At 49.6% G+C, this 14,854-nt stretch overlaps 6 protein-coding genes across 6 annotated transcripts; 1 reads left to right on the top strand and 5 right to left on the bottom strand.

Annotated features, from left to right (window-relative positions):
• Nucleotides 1-179: 179 nt before the first annotated feature.
• On the bottom strand, nucleotides 180-2,735 carry N7466_008787 (uncharacterized protein; the record flags this gene model as incomplete). Its single annotated transcript, XM_057168176.1, has 3 exons — nucleotides 180-1,228; nucleotides 1,280-2,324; nucleotides 2,388-2,735. The coding sequence occupies 3 exons, from the start codon at nucleotides 2,733-2,735 to the stop codon at nucleotides 180-182; spliced, it is 2,442 nt and encodes an 813-aa protein (XP_057018807.1).
• Nucleotides 2,736-3,680: 945 nt separating this feature from the next.
• Nucleotides 3,681-4,866, top strand: N7466_008786 (class I SAM-dependent methyltransferase; the record flags this gene model as incomplete). The annotated part of the gene is made up of 5 exons (XM_057168175.1): nucleotides 3,681-3,745; nucleotides 3,823-3,945; nucleotides 4,045-4,292; nucleotides 4,390-4,522; nucleotides 4,584-4,866. 5 exons carry the CDS (start codon nucleotides 3,681-3,683, stop codon nucleotides 4,864-4,866), a joined length of 852 nt encoding a protein of 283 aa, XP_057018806.1.
• Nucleotides 4,867-5,118: 252 nt separating this feature from the next.
• Nucleotides 5,119-7,421, bottom strand: N7466_008785 (phosphatidylinositol N-acetylglucosaminyltransferase; the record flags this gene model as incomplete). Its single annotated transcript, XM_057168174.1, has 3 exons — nucleotides 5,119-5,463; nucleotides 5,541-7,226; nucleotides 7,293-7,421. 3 exons carry the CDS (start codon nucleotides 7,419-7,421, stop codon nucleotides 5,119-5,121), a joined length of 2,160 nt encoding a protein of 719 aa, XP_057018805.1.
• A 1,057-nt stretch (nucleotides 7,422-8,478) lies between these two features.
• Nucleotides 8,479-11,393, bottom strand: N7466_008784 (mismatch repair ATPase MSH2; the record flags this gene model as incomplete). Its single annotated transcript, XM_057168173.1, has 2 exons — nucleotides 8,479-11,283; nucleotides 11,370-11,393. 2 exons carry the CDS (start codon nucleotides 11,391-11,393, stop codon nucleotides 8,479-8,481), a joined length of 2,829 nt encoding a protein of 942 aa, XP_057018804.1.
• A 505-nt stretch (nucleotides 11,394-11,898) lies between these two features.
• On the bottom strand, nucleotides 11,899-13,344 carry N7466_008783 (DNA replication factor Cdt1 C-terminal domain-containing protein; the record flags this gene model as incomplete). Its single annotated transcript, XM_057168172.1, has 1 exon — nucleotides 11,899-13,344. One exon carries the CDS (start codon nucleotides 13,342-13,344, stop codon nucleotides 11,899-11,901), a length of 1,446 nt encoding a protein of 481 aa, XP_057018803.1.
• A 740-nt stretch (nucleotides 13,345-14,084) lies between these two features.
• On the bottom strand, nucleotides 14,085-14,828 carry N7466_008782 (uncharacterized protein; the record flags this gene model as incomplete). Its single annotated transcript, XM_057168171.1, has 3 exons — nucleotides 14,085-14,294; nucleotides 14,544-14,644; nucleotides 14,720-14,828. 3 exons carry the CDS (start codon nucleotides 14,826-14,828, stop codon nucleotides 14,085-14,087), a joined length of 420 nt encoding a protein of 139 aa, XP_057018802.1.
• Between the last annotated feature and the right edge of the window lie 26 nt (nucleotides 14,829-14,854).

Here is a 14,854-nt window from a genome sequence, read left to right as displayed (position 1 = left end):
TGTGCAAGTAAGGACTATTAAAATCAAGATAAAACCCATATTATCCAATCCTGACAGGAAACATCAACACTGGCAACTCCCTAGCAAAGAGCATCATTACTCCGGGGTGTATCATAACAATCCAATAAATAGCCCACAAACAGAAATTCATGACGGTCGTGACAAATGATTTTAACAGCCTAGATATCAAACTCCGAACCCAAATCCAGCTTCCTCGTTCCCAACTTGCGCTGTTTCTTGCCCGGCGAAGAGCTTGGAGTGGCGGGAGAGAACATAGTATCAGTAAGGTTGAGCTGGTTCATGCGTTGTAAAGCATTCTCAATGTCGCTCTCCCGGGCACGCAAGTTAGATGCAGGGTTAGGGGTTGCGATCTTTGTCCTGGGCTTTCTGGTTGGGGAATGAGAATGCATTTCGCGCTCAAGGGCAGCGATGCGACGGCGAAGCTGCTCGTTCTCCTCTTCAAGCTCCTCAACTCTGGCATCTGGGGGTGTCTCCGGATCTTCAAAAATGTTGAATCCACGCGAAACCAGCTCGATCTTTCGATCAACGTGGTCATCATTTCGACCAATCTGTTCGTCCATGGCACTTTGCCAGCGTCTTCGCTCTACCTCCATCATGTCGTCCATCTCAGCCCAACATTCCTCACGAACTTCCTGTTCAATGTCTAGGGATCTCTCTTCGGAAGCCGCCAGTCTAATCTCTGTTTCGGAACGAACAATTTCTTCTTCGGCCAAACGCACAGCAAGACCGTGGCAATCCTTTGTGAGTCGCTGAATTTCTGCCAGGGCCCTCTCGAGCTCTTCTGATTGTGCCGGCACGTCATTGGGTGATGTACGCCCACTGATAGAACGATCTCGTGCGGTGATTGCAGAGATAATTGACTCTGTCACTGACGGGACTCGAGGTACAGTGACTTCACGAGCCAGTGCGGAATAGCGTAGAATTTGGGAAGTAGCGTTGAAGTCCCCTAGAGGATCGGCAGTGACAATCATGATGGCCTTTTGGGGATGGTGACCGCGAGACATCTGATGAGTAGTCGGGAAAGAATTTGAAAACAGGAGTTCAGTGAGCTTGCATTGGCGATAAGGAACAAGGGCGGTCTTGATGCCGTCTTGCAAGTTACTCTGCATTTGAAGACATTGGCCAAGGTACATCAAACTTTCGTTAATTTTACCAGCTTCCGCAAGGGTTGCACCGGCTGTCTTTGCAGTTCTTGCACGTTCGGATCCTGCATTCATCAATATATGTATATAGGGAGACTGCGGAGAGCATAACTGACCTGCTAAGTCGACAACTGTGAGAGTATTTCCTACCCAAGTGGCTTCCCCGTATCGTTTGTTGTGAGTGAGTTTCTTGACCTCGAGACAGAAGAAACCATGGCTTCGAGAGCTAACACTATTCGCTCCTGTGCCTGTCACTTTGCGCTCTGTCAAACCAACATCTAAAATGGCCAGTGCTTCTTCATAGCTGCTACAGGCAATTTTTCGGAGACCTGCAACTATCTTTCGATCAGGAGATCCTTCAGTGGGCTTGAATAATAGGGGACGACGGCGATCTTTTTGGTTGTTTCCACGGGACATTGTGTTCCCCTGGCCTGGAGTTATGGCAGGGCACAGTAGGTCAAAGATGCGGTCATTATACACTTCGTACATCGAGACCAGTACCACATAGTCGGCATTCGAGTTCAAATCAACGGCTAGATGGCTGACATCGGGGAGTCGAGGGAGTGCGGTCGGTCGTTCACGTGGTTGGCGGCGAGGGAAGACCAGTGCAGGCGTTGGCTCCTTGAAAACAATAAGACGAGATTTAGCAAAACGGGATTCATGCATACTGGAGCGGGTGTAAGGTAAGGAAGTCCAAGGTCCTGGGGGTATCCATCCAGTATGCTCCGTCGCTGGCGGGATTCTACCCGTGCGATACGGAGTTGGCATTGGGACTGAGTCCACCTTTTGGGGGCTTCCAGGTCTAATGGATGGTCTTGGAAGACCTGATCCAGGAGTTGTTGGACGCTTGATCGGCGATCCTTGGGGGTTTGGGGGGTCAGGGTTCCGTACCGTCAGTGGAGTGTGTGCACGAGAAGGGCTCATGGGAGTCTGGGCCCTTGAGCCACGGCCTCCTGTGGGTTCACCGTACACAGCTTCTAGGAATGTCTGGGCCGAAAATATCTGTGCCTCGGAGGCATCTGAGCCTGCAAGCGACGCAAGCATCATGGGAGTAATGTTGCCATCATCGGTTTTGAGAGTGGGTTGTAGTGATCGGTAAATAACATCCAGGGCCATTTGTGTGATTCCGCGTTGCGATTTGGATCCTAAAATAGTGTGGCTCTGAATTTTTTTTGGCATTAGCATTCCATTAACCTAAACGATCCGTATACTGAGAGCTCGAACCTTTCCACTGCCAGTTACTCCCAATGTTGCTACTAATCCATCACGGCCTTCTTTCAACACGCCCCTCACTAGGGACTCCATCCCTGTGTCATGGAAAATGTCGAGCTGAGTGGCGCTCTCCTCAAAAACCTTTGTAAAGCCAAATTTCTCGATCGCGCGCTTCCGTGAATCATTGGGAGGTTGTAATGTGACATGCGTTGGGACTGGCGCAACAATTTCGACGTCTTCTTGTGCTTCGGGGGTCTCGACAGCGAGGAATCGTTCGGACTCATCGTGCCTTTCGGTCATGGGCGGGCGTAGTCGAAGGTATACCTGAAACAATGACATCTGGGGTTGTTTGGACGGCATGGTGGTCGAATATGGTGGATGCTAGATGTCGAGCTCCAGGGCGATTGGGTTGTGGAGGTTAGACCAAAAAAAGAAAGAGTCGAGAACAAGTTCGTTGTCCACAGATCTGCATCGCCCCTTCCCAAAGTGGGTACACCATCTGTTGCTGGGGCAACCAGGCACCAATACCCCGTGATCTCGATTCTCAGTCAGCAAGTAAGATAGAGACCGAGTAGGAAACGATACTGTGGTGACATTTCAGAACTCAGTCATGCTTCAAATGGACTAGAAAGTACTTGTTTCGAATCAAGAAAATCAAATATTTCCTCTTTCTTCAACTCTAATCTCATGCATATCATTGCCAAAGTCATGCATCATGCGGCTCCGCTAAGAAAAAGTCCCCACTTCCCGAGCACAGCAGTCAACCTGTTGCAACATCAACTCTTATCTTCCATGCTTTCTCCGTGTTGTCCATTGTGACAACTATAAAAAAAATGCCAGAATCTCTCCAATGTTGCCACGGTCTATAAGAGGTGGGCCATAGAGCGAGAGAATTGCAGGGCTTTGAATTAACAGTATGTAAATATATATATACATTCGGGCATCGGATGCGACTATGTATCAATCCATTTGGCCTGAGGCATCAATCAATTGATGTATGCTCATAGTGGATCAATCTACATAATGTACTAGAGAACAAAATTGTGAAAATTTGGAGGCCACATGCACATGCAAGCTTTACTAGATGCCCGAAGGCAGTGTTATTAATCCTAGTGCTTGCTCTTCGTTTTTTCACTTGAGTCTAGCGTGCATGTACTATCAATGCACGTGTGATTTCGTTCGGCCCCCACCGTCTCAAGAAGATAAGTAGTGCAAGCATTCATGGTTCGACATAAATACTTCTCCGCTGCTTACATCCCGAGGTCGGTGTCAAAATCAGATTAGAGCCAGTCGCAATCATCAATGATGACTTCCAACTCATCCAGCCCTGCTGGCTACATCTTTGGCAGAAATACAAGGGCCAGCGTCCGGTAAGAATTCAACCAAACCATACCAAAGTTATTTCTCTCAATTCGTTAACCACTGTTCTTGAATTGACACATAACAGCCTCAATTATCAGTATTACTTGATCAGCCAACTCACTGACCATGAGCTTCTACATCCTTCTACTAGGGAGAAAATTGATTTTTTGACCCCCGGCCGTATCGCAGATATTGGCACCGGCACCGCGTAAGTCATTCTCTTGATCAGGCCTACGATATCGACCTGGATCCATCAATGGATATACACACATGTGAGCATTTTCTGATTGATACTCTCGTGGAAAAGAATTTGGCCTGCGGAGCTGGCTCAGTCTCTGCCCGATTGGCAAATAGATGGCTTCGATATCTCTGGAGATCAGTATCCTTTGGCACATTGGTTGCCTTCAAACGTCACACTCCATGAGCACGATGCTTTCCAACCATTCCCGGAAGAGTACTTGGGGAAATACGATATCATCAATGTGCGATTTCTCATGACATTGCTCAGTGGTCAGAATCTGCATCGGCTTTTGCAGAACGTCATGTCTTTGCTCAGTATGTAAATCTTATACAGTTTACCTAGCATATCTGCTGTCTTTCAAACGTTTGCAACCCGACCAAAACACTAACAAAAGATGCTATGCAATGTTAGAGCCTGGCGGTATCTTTCAATGGATGGATATCGATGCTCCTTCTGTGAAGGCTATCGGACCCGACCCAACAAAGTTAGAGTCAACTTCGACTGTTGCGACTCTCATGCAAACCAATCCACCTGATGCCGCTTCGTAAGTCAACTCCTGCGCTATCATGATCCTTCTTGGGAACCGGCAACTGATATTCACTAAGGTGGATCACCCATAATTGCGATATGGTGAAGCCTGCTGGTTTTGAGCCTGTTTCTTGGGGTGAGTTTCGACTCAAGGATATACATCGTCCTATTTGGAACCAGTGTGTCATGATGGGCCTGGAAGAGATGACTCAAGGCTTGGAGCAAAGCGGGGACCAGGCTCTTCTCGTAAAGGCAGAGGGGCTGCGGGTCCTACTGAAGAATTTGTCAATCGAGTTTGGTCAAGGAGCCAGTCTGGATACGACATGGTTTTATCTCGTAGCACAGAAGCCTACCTACTAAGTATGCATGTGTAAATTCTAGTGCTCAGAGCTACCAGTACATACATGTGTGAAACAAGCCTCACGTGCTTTAAACTCATACTGGTTGATATTGAGCCATTTGCAGCGGCTCTAGAGCATAATGTTCCCACAAGCATCCGACTTGGATGGCTGTAGTGGTGAGTAATTTGAAGAGTTACAACCTTGGGTTTATTAGAATAATGAGGTCCATTAGGTACTATATACGGGGGCATTATCAAAAGAAATCTAGTCATCACCGATGACCCCGTCTGCGGAGATCACTCTGACCAAAGTTCGGCGGCACTTTAGCTACTGGATGTCCCAAAGAACCCATGCTGCCCGACATTGACCCAGAGCCACCGCTTCCACCCCCGTTTTTCTTAGGCTGAGTGAGCAGTGACCAGACCTCGGCCATGCCGGCGCGACGCGCGGGCAACATACTATATTGCATGCTGTATAAGTTGCGACGGTGAATGGGCGGCACGAAGCGGCCAGTAACAAGACAGAAAATGACACTGGGGGCAAGGTAGTGTTTGCGGAGTCGGTGGCCAAGTTGGAAGTATTGGTCGAACATGGCGCGGAGGGAAAGTGGAATGGACTAGATGGTTTGATTGTGTTAGTATGCGATGATATTATTGTGATACTATGATCAAATGAGACTTGAGTCAAATTTACCTCGAGGTGGATGTAAGAGATAGTAGAGTCTGCATCCGTGGAATGCTTGTCCACTTCCTCTCGGAGCTCGAAACGGATGCCACCGGGCAACCGCATTGAGTCTTTGACTCGCAACATCAAGGCGAAGAGTGGGAAATGATTAAGGAATGCCAGGCAGGTATCGAAACCGGCCTTCATAGAGATGATCAACATGCGAGCCGATGCAAAGGTCAGGTAAAAGACGATGACGGTAGGAAGAAGGAAGAAAAGCACTGTGAAGAGGATAGTGCCAAGAAGTAATTGATCCAAGTCGTAATCACATGAATCAATTCGATTGCGCAAGACGTTTCTTTTTTTGCCGCGGAAAAGGTGGAAAAGAGAGATGATTATGGTAAGTTGCCAGTTGAAGATGCGGGCAGAGGCGATGTAGAAGGAATAAATGTGAACTGTAAGAATAGAAAGCAGATCGGAGAAAAGCGCGATTGGCATGCTGGCTCCGGCAAAACTGGAACATCCGACGATGTAAATGATATGGGGAAGGTAGGGTTGGAGGTTGGCAATGCATGCGGCCCAGTTTTCAATGACCCAGAGGAATAGATCACCGAGGAAAGCTGCCAGCTCGTTGTTGAGTTTCAAACCAGCTGGCCAATCCATCAGCCATGAGATAGTGCGTTGCAATCCTACCACAGTCCATCCAGTGAGAACTGTATTGATCTGAGAGGCCACCCAGTTGGCATTGTCAATGATGTACGAGCCAAGGGCAATTCCAATGATCACATCATTAGCCACGAGCCACAGACTATTGTAGAATCGAATGTAATCTGGATGACTGGTAGTCACACTCTCCCAATTGTCCTTTCTTTGACGCAACTTGACATACTGGATCGGCCAATAGCAGAATTGCTGCAGCCGTATATCAACCTGTTGGGCCGTTGCCGAAATGTCTTTAAGGGCAGCAGCATCAGGCCGAGCCCGCCACTCAAGAACCTTGAGAACAACCTCCGCAACAGATCGATGTCCCACAAGACCAATGACAAAGACTCTAGTGACGACCGGCCAAATCCATTGCCAAAATATATGAGCAATGAAAACAACGAATAAGCCCCATAGAGTAGTTGCTGATTCCACCACACGTTCTCCAACACTCATGCTACGCTTTGCGCGCACTCCAATGAGATGACAATTTTTGTGCATCAACTGGCTCATTTCATACGCACAGTTGACTTGGCTGATTATCAGCGGAAGTGCCTGCTCCTTTTGCGACGGTACGTGCTTCACCACTGTGTGGAATTTCAGCTTGTCCACAAGTACTTGATACCGTGCTTTCTCTTTCTCCTCTCCTGATTCAACTTTACCCAATGATGGTCCACCATTTTCCACAGCTGCTACCTTATCGCCCAAGGCAAGGGCAATCGGGTCCAAAGACATGTACTCCATCCGCGTTGGGTGCGGACGATGATACATGACAACCTGAACCGATAAATTCGCCTCCGACTGGCAGTAGATACGCGGGATGTGATTTTTCGAAGGCGGATGTGTCGTCACATGAAGATGGGAGGGATTGAACGAAGTTGGTGGGGTGCCTGGATTTGTCGAACCGAGAACGTGCATCTGGGAGCGACCGCAGAGAGCAAAGATGCGAACAATAGGATGCGGGCTATTTCGAAAAAGAATGCCAGCCTTAAGTGCGTTGTCGACATTGCGTGGCTACATTGAGAGTTCAAGGTCAGGACAATGTATTCTATAGCATAGAACAGGGCGCATTGTACTCACCTCGACATCCTCCAGGACCGTGAGCACGAATAAATCTAGCTCTGAGTTGCGCCATCCGACTATCACCCCCGTCGATGAAGATCGCGGGAGATCATATGGCCAAAATACTCGCAGCAAACCATCACTCATGATCATGCTGTCATCCTCCACTTGCTCGTTAGAAAGAGCCTCGGCGGCGCAGCTGTTCCCGGGCGGAGACGCCGAGATTCACGTGGCGCGGGTGCTGATAGACACAAATAATATTAGTTGATGTTTTATGCATGCCGGCAAAGTAAATAGAGATTGTGTCGATATCCGCTTGTTTATCGGGTCGTTCGTTTGGGGGTGGAGCTCACCAATTGACCCTCTCTCGTAGCTAGATGGTTGATAGGCAGGACAAGGAGGAAGAAGAAGACCGAGAGGAAAAGGAAACCCTTCAAAGTTCGTGTCTAAATGATACAAGAATAGTATGATTAGCGGAGATCAAATGGAAGCGCATTGAGGTTGAAGCGGGCGCGGAGGGGTCTCGGGGAAGAACAGGGGACTACCGTACCACGACGCCGTGATCCCACGCAAAGATAGCAAGCTCGTAGAGACGGGTGACAAGGTCCCACCTGGCAGTGGTGTAGCCCGCGACAAAGATCCCAAGGGTAAGGATGGAAAAGGGGTGCATGAATCAGGGTGCTTGAAGCGGTGCCGGGTTTCAGTGTCCGCGCATAGCTGTGAGGGGAGTCGGATCGAGGTGCTTTGTTTGATGTTTGAATTGGAATTGGCAGATATGCTTGATGTCGTGTCGTTCGGTATTCTGTGTCAATTAGGATTCTGGATATAAACGAGTGAACGATGCAATCTTGGGAAGGCGTTGCTGATTGCTGGGGTTATCCTCAGGGCGTGTGGGTTCGGTGTCTAGACCCCCATTATCCATTCAAGGTGGAAAATGGACCCACGTGACTAGGTCTGATCTATACCGAGCTTGGCAGGACAACTTTATATGAACCAACTTGAAATCAAAACATTGTAAATATTTGTACGTACTACTGGTGATGAGATGTGTTCTTTCAGATTGGAAAAGTATCTGTATTGAAATCCGAAATTTTAATTGATGAGATCCTCATTGACCAACGGGTTGAAAAAGGATAACACCGTGAACACCATACTCCGCCCAAAAGCCTAATCGTCCCATCCAATAACTGCAAGAGGTATTACCCTACAGAGCCTTAATGCCCTGGAACACTTTGTTTGCCTGTAGTTTGCCATCGGCGTTGACCAGATCGCGCATAATCTGCCGCTTCTGATCCGATGACAGATCCTTGCCTTCAATCTCTGCTTTCCACTTCACCAGCATATCCTTCAGAAGAGCATTGCCCTCCTCGACCTCCTCCTGCGAGTACTTATCAAGTGCAGGTGCTGACTGCTGCTCTGCATTCTCAGCAGTCGCAGAGGTAAAGTCCTCCAGTTCCTCGGCCTTTTGACGAGCCATGTTGACCACCTTATCGGGGAAACGTACAAGCTCGGCAACGTGGATACCGAAAGACTGATCGCAAATGCCTGGCTCCACCCGATAAAGCAGGGTGACTTGGCGCTTCTTCTTCGACTCCTCTTCAGCATCAGCTTCGGCTTCAGTGCCGTCTCCAATGAATGCGACAACGTGCAGGTTCTTCACGGATTTGGGGTATCGGTCTGCCAGAGCGGTCAATTCGTGGAAGTGAGTTGCAAAGAGACCGAAGCATCGGATCTCGGTGACAATGTGCTCCGAAATGGCCCAGGCCAGACCGAATCCATCGTAGGTACTTGTTCCACGGCCAAGTTCGTCGATGATGATAAGCGACTCCGAGGTGGCTGATTTCAGGATGTTGGCAGTTTCGAGCATCTCTGCCATGAATGTGGACACGCCCTTGAGCTGGGAGTCACTGGCACCCACTCGGGCGAGAATGCAGTCGAAAATTGTCAGCTCGGCTTCTGTGCAGGGCACGAAGCAGCCAGTCTGGGCCATAAGTGCGATCACACCGATTTGGCGAATGTATGTTGATTTTCCGCCCATGTTGGGACCGGTAATGACAAGGAAGGATGATTCGTCTCGGATCAAGGAAACGTCGTTCGTAATGAAAGAGATATCATCTTGCATCTCCATACAGGGATGACGGGCTTCCTTGAGGACAGTGTTTCCTGTGCCGCGAGGATGCATCTTTGGACGGACGTACCCAGCCGGTGCATGAACGGACGCATGAGCAAAGCTCACAATAACATCAAGGTGAGCCAAGACGCCGGCAAGCTGCTCCAAGACAGGGCAGTATGACGCAGCGACAGCAACCACTTCACTGACAAGTCCAGTTTGAGTCCGGTTGTAATTGGATGACAATTGGTCATGCTCTCGGCGGAGGGCCTGCATGGTCGTAGTGGTGAAGTAAACACCGTTCTTCTGCGTAGAACATTCTTGGTATCCTTTCTTGTTACGAATGCAGCCTGCCTCCGCACGAGTAACACGGAAGCACCAACCATGAGTTCGGTGGTTCTCCAAGAAAAGCTTCTTCTCCATATCTTGGTTCAAGTCCTTTGCAACGTGGCGGTGCTCATCATCCATTTCGTTGCGCATCTTATCCAGCTTCTTGCGAATAATCCTTAGGCTGTCGTCAAACTCGGGCTTGATGATGAATTCGTGATTATCAAGAGCATCCAAATCAACAGTAGTTTCCACCATCTCCTCCAGTCGAGCCAGGCTATCAGAATGACTGCGCAGCTTAGATGTATATTCCTTCTCCAATGGAGTCTGGTAATCTTCATCGATGACTTCTCCCAATGCATGAACAAATCCAGGCAAACGAATAGCCACTTGATAAACTCGAACAACATCCTCCAGGTTGGCCTGCTTCCGCTGGAAACGCTTGGCCAGGCGATACAGATCAGGAATAGCACGCAAGTGTTCCTCTTGCATAGTCTGCCTCAGCTCCGTGTTGACAACAAAGGCCTCAACCAGCTGCTGCCGGAGCTCAATAGCAGCAAGATCCATAAGCGGCTGCTTCAACCACTGCGCCAGCAAACGACTTCCCACCGGCGTCTTACAATGATTAAGCAACCCAAACAAACTCATACTCTTGGCACCATCGCGTGGGCCAGGCATCAAATTCAACGCCCGCAGCGCAGACGCATCCAACTTCATATACTGCGACAGATCATGCTGATACAGCTGGAACTGACCAAAATTAGTCGAATCGGTCAGAACACCCAGATATTTAATCAGCGCCGCCGCCGAGCCCATCGCAAGCTTCAACTCCGTCTGCGGCAAAGTACCCGCAGATCTCTCATCCCTCAACAACCGCGTCAAATCCTGCTCAATATCGCGAACTCCAAAGTCCGCCGCCGCCCGTTCGGAAATAGCAATCCCGCAACTATCAGCAATAGCCCGGATCTTGCCGAGTTCCACATCCTTCCGCGTCGAGTCCAGCGTAATGAGACACTCCTTCACGCCGAGCTGAATGACCAGCGACTCGAAATTGGAATAGACGTCGTTATCGAGGAACTCGCTGACGCCGAGCTCACGCACGCTTGCGTCCGCGAAGCAAACGCCCACGTTCCGAGCTTCGCCAGCTCGCGCGGAGATCTTGACGGCGAGGATGATAGGCGCGGACTCCATTGATAGGGCGCCCACGCTGCCCAGTTCGTCTTCCACGTCTTGCAGGTTGCCCGGGCTGGCTTGCTTGGCTAGCTTCCAATTACCCTTGCCCACGCCGCCAGAGACCCAGATTTCGACGCGCTTGTTGAGTTGTAGGAGGGCTTCACGGAGAAAGTTGCGGAATACGGTTACTGTCATGGTGACTGAGGGTAGACCGCTGGTCTCGCTGCGGCCGAGGTTGCGGAGCACGGAAGTGGTTTTGTAGACGGTGCGAGCGATGAACTCGGCATTGGAGCCGTGGGCAGAGTACCATTCACCGCGGTCGAATATCCGGATTGTGTCATTGTCGTCTGTGTCTGTGATGGATTTGTAGAAGCGGATGAATCCAACTTCGTCATCGACCTGTTAAGGGAGGGACAATTAGCGGTGGCTTCGTTTTTTGATTATTGTCACCAATTAGGTTTTGGGGCATTGTAAAGAAGCTTTACCTTCAGGTCAGGTCGAGAGGCCATTTTGTCAATGTATTCTGCAATGAGGTACAGTAATGACAATCTGGTTATCAAGCTTGGGAGTTGAGCGGTGCAAGTGAGGGAGACGCGCCGTGTCAACGCGGTCACGTGAGACGCGTCGCGCGTTAAGTGGTGGAAATGGCGTTCAGAGTCGATAGATCTACCACGGTCTATTGAAAATGAAAAATAATGCATTTAACACGTCAGAAACTGACGCGACGAATAGACGATTAAAGCATTGTGATGATTCCTTTCATACTACTTAGAACAGGTCGGAAAACTTGTAGCCAGGGTTTCTTCAGTATTGGTAGTAGGTATTATTTTTAAGAGGCTAATGGCTAAGATTACATAGGTGTCGAGGTAAAAACATGGTATAGTAAAGTACAGGTAGGGTATCATCACAACGCTAATGCAAATGCAAATGCAAAGACCGCGAGCGAACCGGCTCAACGGATGACAGGGATAACAAGATATAAAAAACAAGAAACTGCGTCCAAAATCAAGTGCTTCAAATCTTCAAGACAGACAAAGGAGAGCAAGACGAAGTCTTCTCCCAATCAGCCTGCACCAGGGCAATCTTTGCCCCGAGATCCTTGGGCGCAACATCTTTGCATGACTTCAATACAACGGACTGCATACCGTTGACAGTCACCAAGGTAACCCAGTTGCCGGCCACACGAGCATCTGCCAAGATCTCAAGGCAGATCTGGACCTCTTCAGAAGGAATTGGGGTGCGGATAGAATCACGGACATGTTCCACGATCGTCTCAAGCTTGTAGGGCTTGCGTTGATTGGCAAACATGGCCTTGATACCAGTGCCAAGATGTCCAGCCGGGCGCAGGAGGGCCAAAATACCAGCCACCTCCTCTGCATGCTCAACAGCTGAGCGGCGAAGAAGCTCTTTCTTGGTAGGCGGGGGAGGCAGCTTGGACTGGCGGAGCTCTTTGTTCTTCAATCGCTCAAGCAGGCCCTGTCGACGATTGCCGGTCGGAGCAGTGGGCTTTGAGCTCGTCATGTTGGCCTCCGAGCGGAATAATTCAGTCTTCATGCGAATAACACCGCCTCTCAAGTCCTGGAGTCGTTGCTGACCCTTCTGGAAGGCTGTGAATGGGGTGAGAGATTCGTGGATAATAGCAAGACCGAGAGTCTCGATGAAGACTGCGGGGCGATCCGCTTCCTCGACTTCCTTCAAAGACTCCTCCGTCTGCTCCCAGAGCAAATCGAAAGCCTGCTCGAACGCATCCTGCAAAGCTGAGCCCTGCTCGTTAATGAACACGTCCCGCTCAAGGCACACCTTTCCAAGACCGTAGTTGGCCAGTCGGTAGGAAATGTCCTTGCCCTTCAAGCTGTGATCCCAAACCCACAGAAGGCGCTGCAAATCTTTGACATGAACCTTGCGCTTCTTCCAAATGCTAGTGACGCTCGGCAGAAATTCTCGGAGGTCGGCAGCGGTGCAGGGACCGTTGTGTGCGGCGTGGAGGGAGATTGCCTTGATGAAAGCGGAATGCATATTCATGAAATCGGTAACACAAGCGACTCGAGGTGCGAGGACGGGCTCTTTCGGGGCGGGCACAACCTTTGCAAAGTTGATAGTTCGCTGTTTGGAGGGGGTGTCGGGAGTCGAGGGACTCTCGGCAATGGTGGATATGCGCGTCTTGCGACTGGGAGTGCGTTTGGGTGTAGCATAGTGGCCGCTGCGTGGCGAGGAAACAGATAATTGGCTAAGTTTGAGAGTCTTGGAAGGAGTGTCGGGTTGTTCCTCGACGGATTGAGGGCCTGGACGGTCGATGTTCTCGATTTCCTGAAGCTTTCGCTTTTTCGAAGGGGAAACGGGCAGGGACGCGAGTTTCTTGCCGGGCAGTTGCGGTGTCACGCCAGCCTTTGTTGCCTTGGTGAAAATTTGAATGGCAGGCTGGCTCTGGGGAAGGCAGCTTGACCTTGTGACGCGAGGCATCGTGGCTGCAGTTTTTTCTTCTTCTCTGTTCGGATCGGGGAACGGATTCCGTTGTGAGGAAATTGCGACCGGTAAATAGAACTGGATGATAGTCAGGGTAAGAGATACCAAGGTTATGCACACGAATCAATAAAAAAAGAGGAAGGTGCAAAACGCAAGAAACGGTGCAAGTGCAGTGGAGCGGGTGAGACGAGTTAAGGGAGAAAACTCCCTAAGACGCGTCGAGGCGCGTTTCGGGTTAAAGTGAGACGCGTAGTTAGCGTCACGTCTAGAACACGAACTTGATCCAACAATACAACAGGCTTTCTATGAAATTTTTTGATGACTTTGAACAAGCAAATAAGAAGCAGAATTAAAGCTTGTACTTTCAAATACAAAATGGGAAAATTGTCAATATAAGTTCTCGCTCGAACTTGACATTCTCGTCGCTGTGGTGATTGTCCGGCATTGGAATGTTGCTGCACAGAAACACATGCACAAGTTCCAAGCTATTACAACTCAATGCGAGTCTTGCATACAATATGGCATTGACTGCAAGGCGTTCATCCTCTTCTGGTTCGAGAGCACACGTTTTGAAAGATCCAATTACCAATTGACCCACTCAATCCCATGTTACGAGGTACACTGCAAATTCCATCATGAAAAACAAATGTTCAATTCATCACAGCGCCAACATAAAATAAACTAGGAAAGGAAGATAAAAGGCTCCAGATTGCTCAGATCAGAGGCAGCGGATTAATCTATTTCTTGCTTCCAAACCACCCCTTAGCCTCAGCCGCCTTCTGCTCAACAGTGCGATCGACTCGATCAATCTCAGCATTGATCTTGCTCTTCGCGTCCCCACGAAGCCCATCAAGCTTGTTCTTGCCCTCCTCATACTTGGTCTGTGCCTCATCTCTGATTTCGGGGATGACTTCGTCCAGCTTGAACTTGGAGCGGGCGTTATTGATCTATTGTTGGAAAATGTTAGTTAGCATGGGTCTGGCCAATGGAGCGAACGATCGGCGATTACAGCGGGGAGGGGAAAGCGGGGGTAGCTAGGCTAATAGTGTGTGCATAGTGGACACACCATGAGCATAACCCCATCCCGGCCAGGATACATAGATGATAGGGGAGACAGGAACAGGAACCGAGTAAGGTATTTTGACATAAAAAAACAAAATGCGACCGCCGGTTCGAGCAGGGGAATGAATACATACCGCTTCGTCAACGACGGCGCCGGCCTCCTTTCCGGCATTTTGGCCCGCTCGCTGCGCGCTCTCGCCATGGGGAAGCTTCTCGCGCGCCTTGTCGGCATCAACTGTGCGAGGGATTTGTTAGATAATCGGATCCTTCAGTGGCGTACATGGATGCGATGTGCTCGTTAGCAACTTACTTTTCATTTCCTGCTTGGCGCCCTTGACATCGCCGCCGCGGTAGAGGTAGTACCCGCCTGCACCGGCAGCAGCGAGACCCAAGTAAAGTGGCGTTCTGCTCTTCGACATGATGAAGGATGTGTGTGGAGGAAATC

The sequence above is a fragment of the Penicillium verhagenii genome (genome assembly GCF_028828195.1).
Source record: "Penicillium verhagenii strain IBT 33310 chromosome Unknown utg000008l_segment0_segment0, whole genome shotgun sequence".
NCBI lineage: Eukaryota > Fungi > Ascomycota > Eurotiomycetes > Eurotiales > Aspergillaceae > Penicillium > Penicillium verhagenii.
This window is presented reverse-complemented; position numbering and strand designations above follow the sequence as displayed.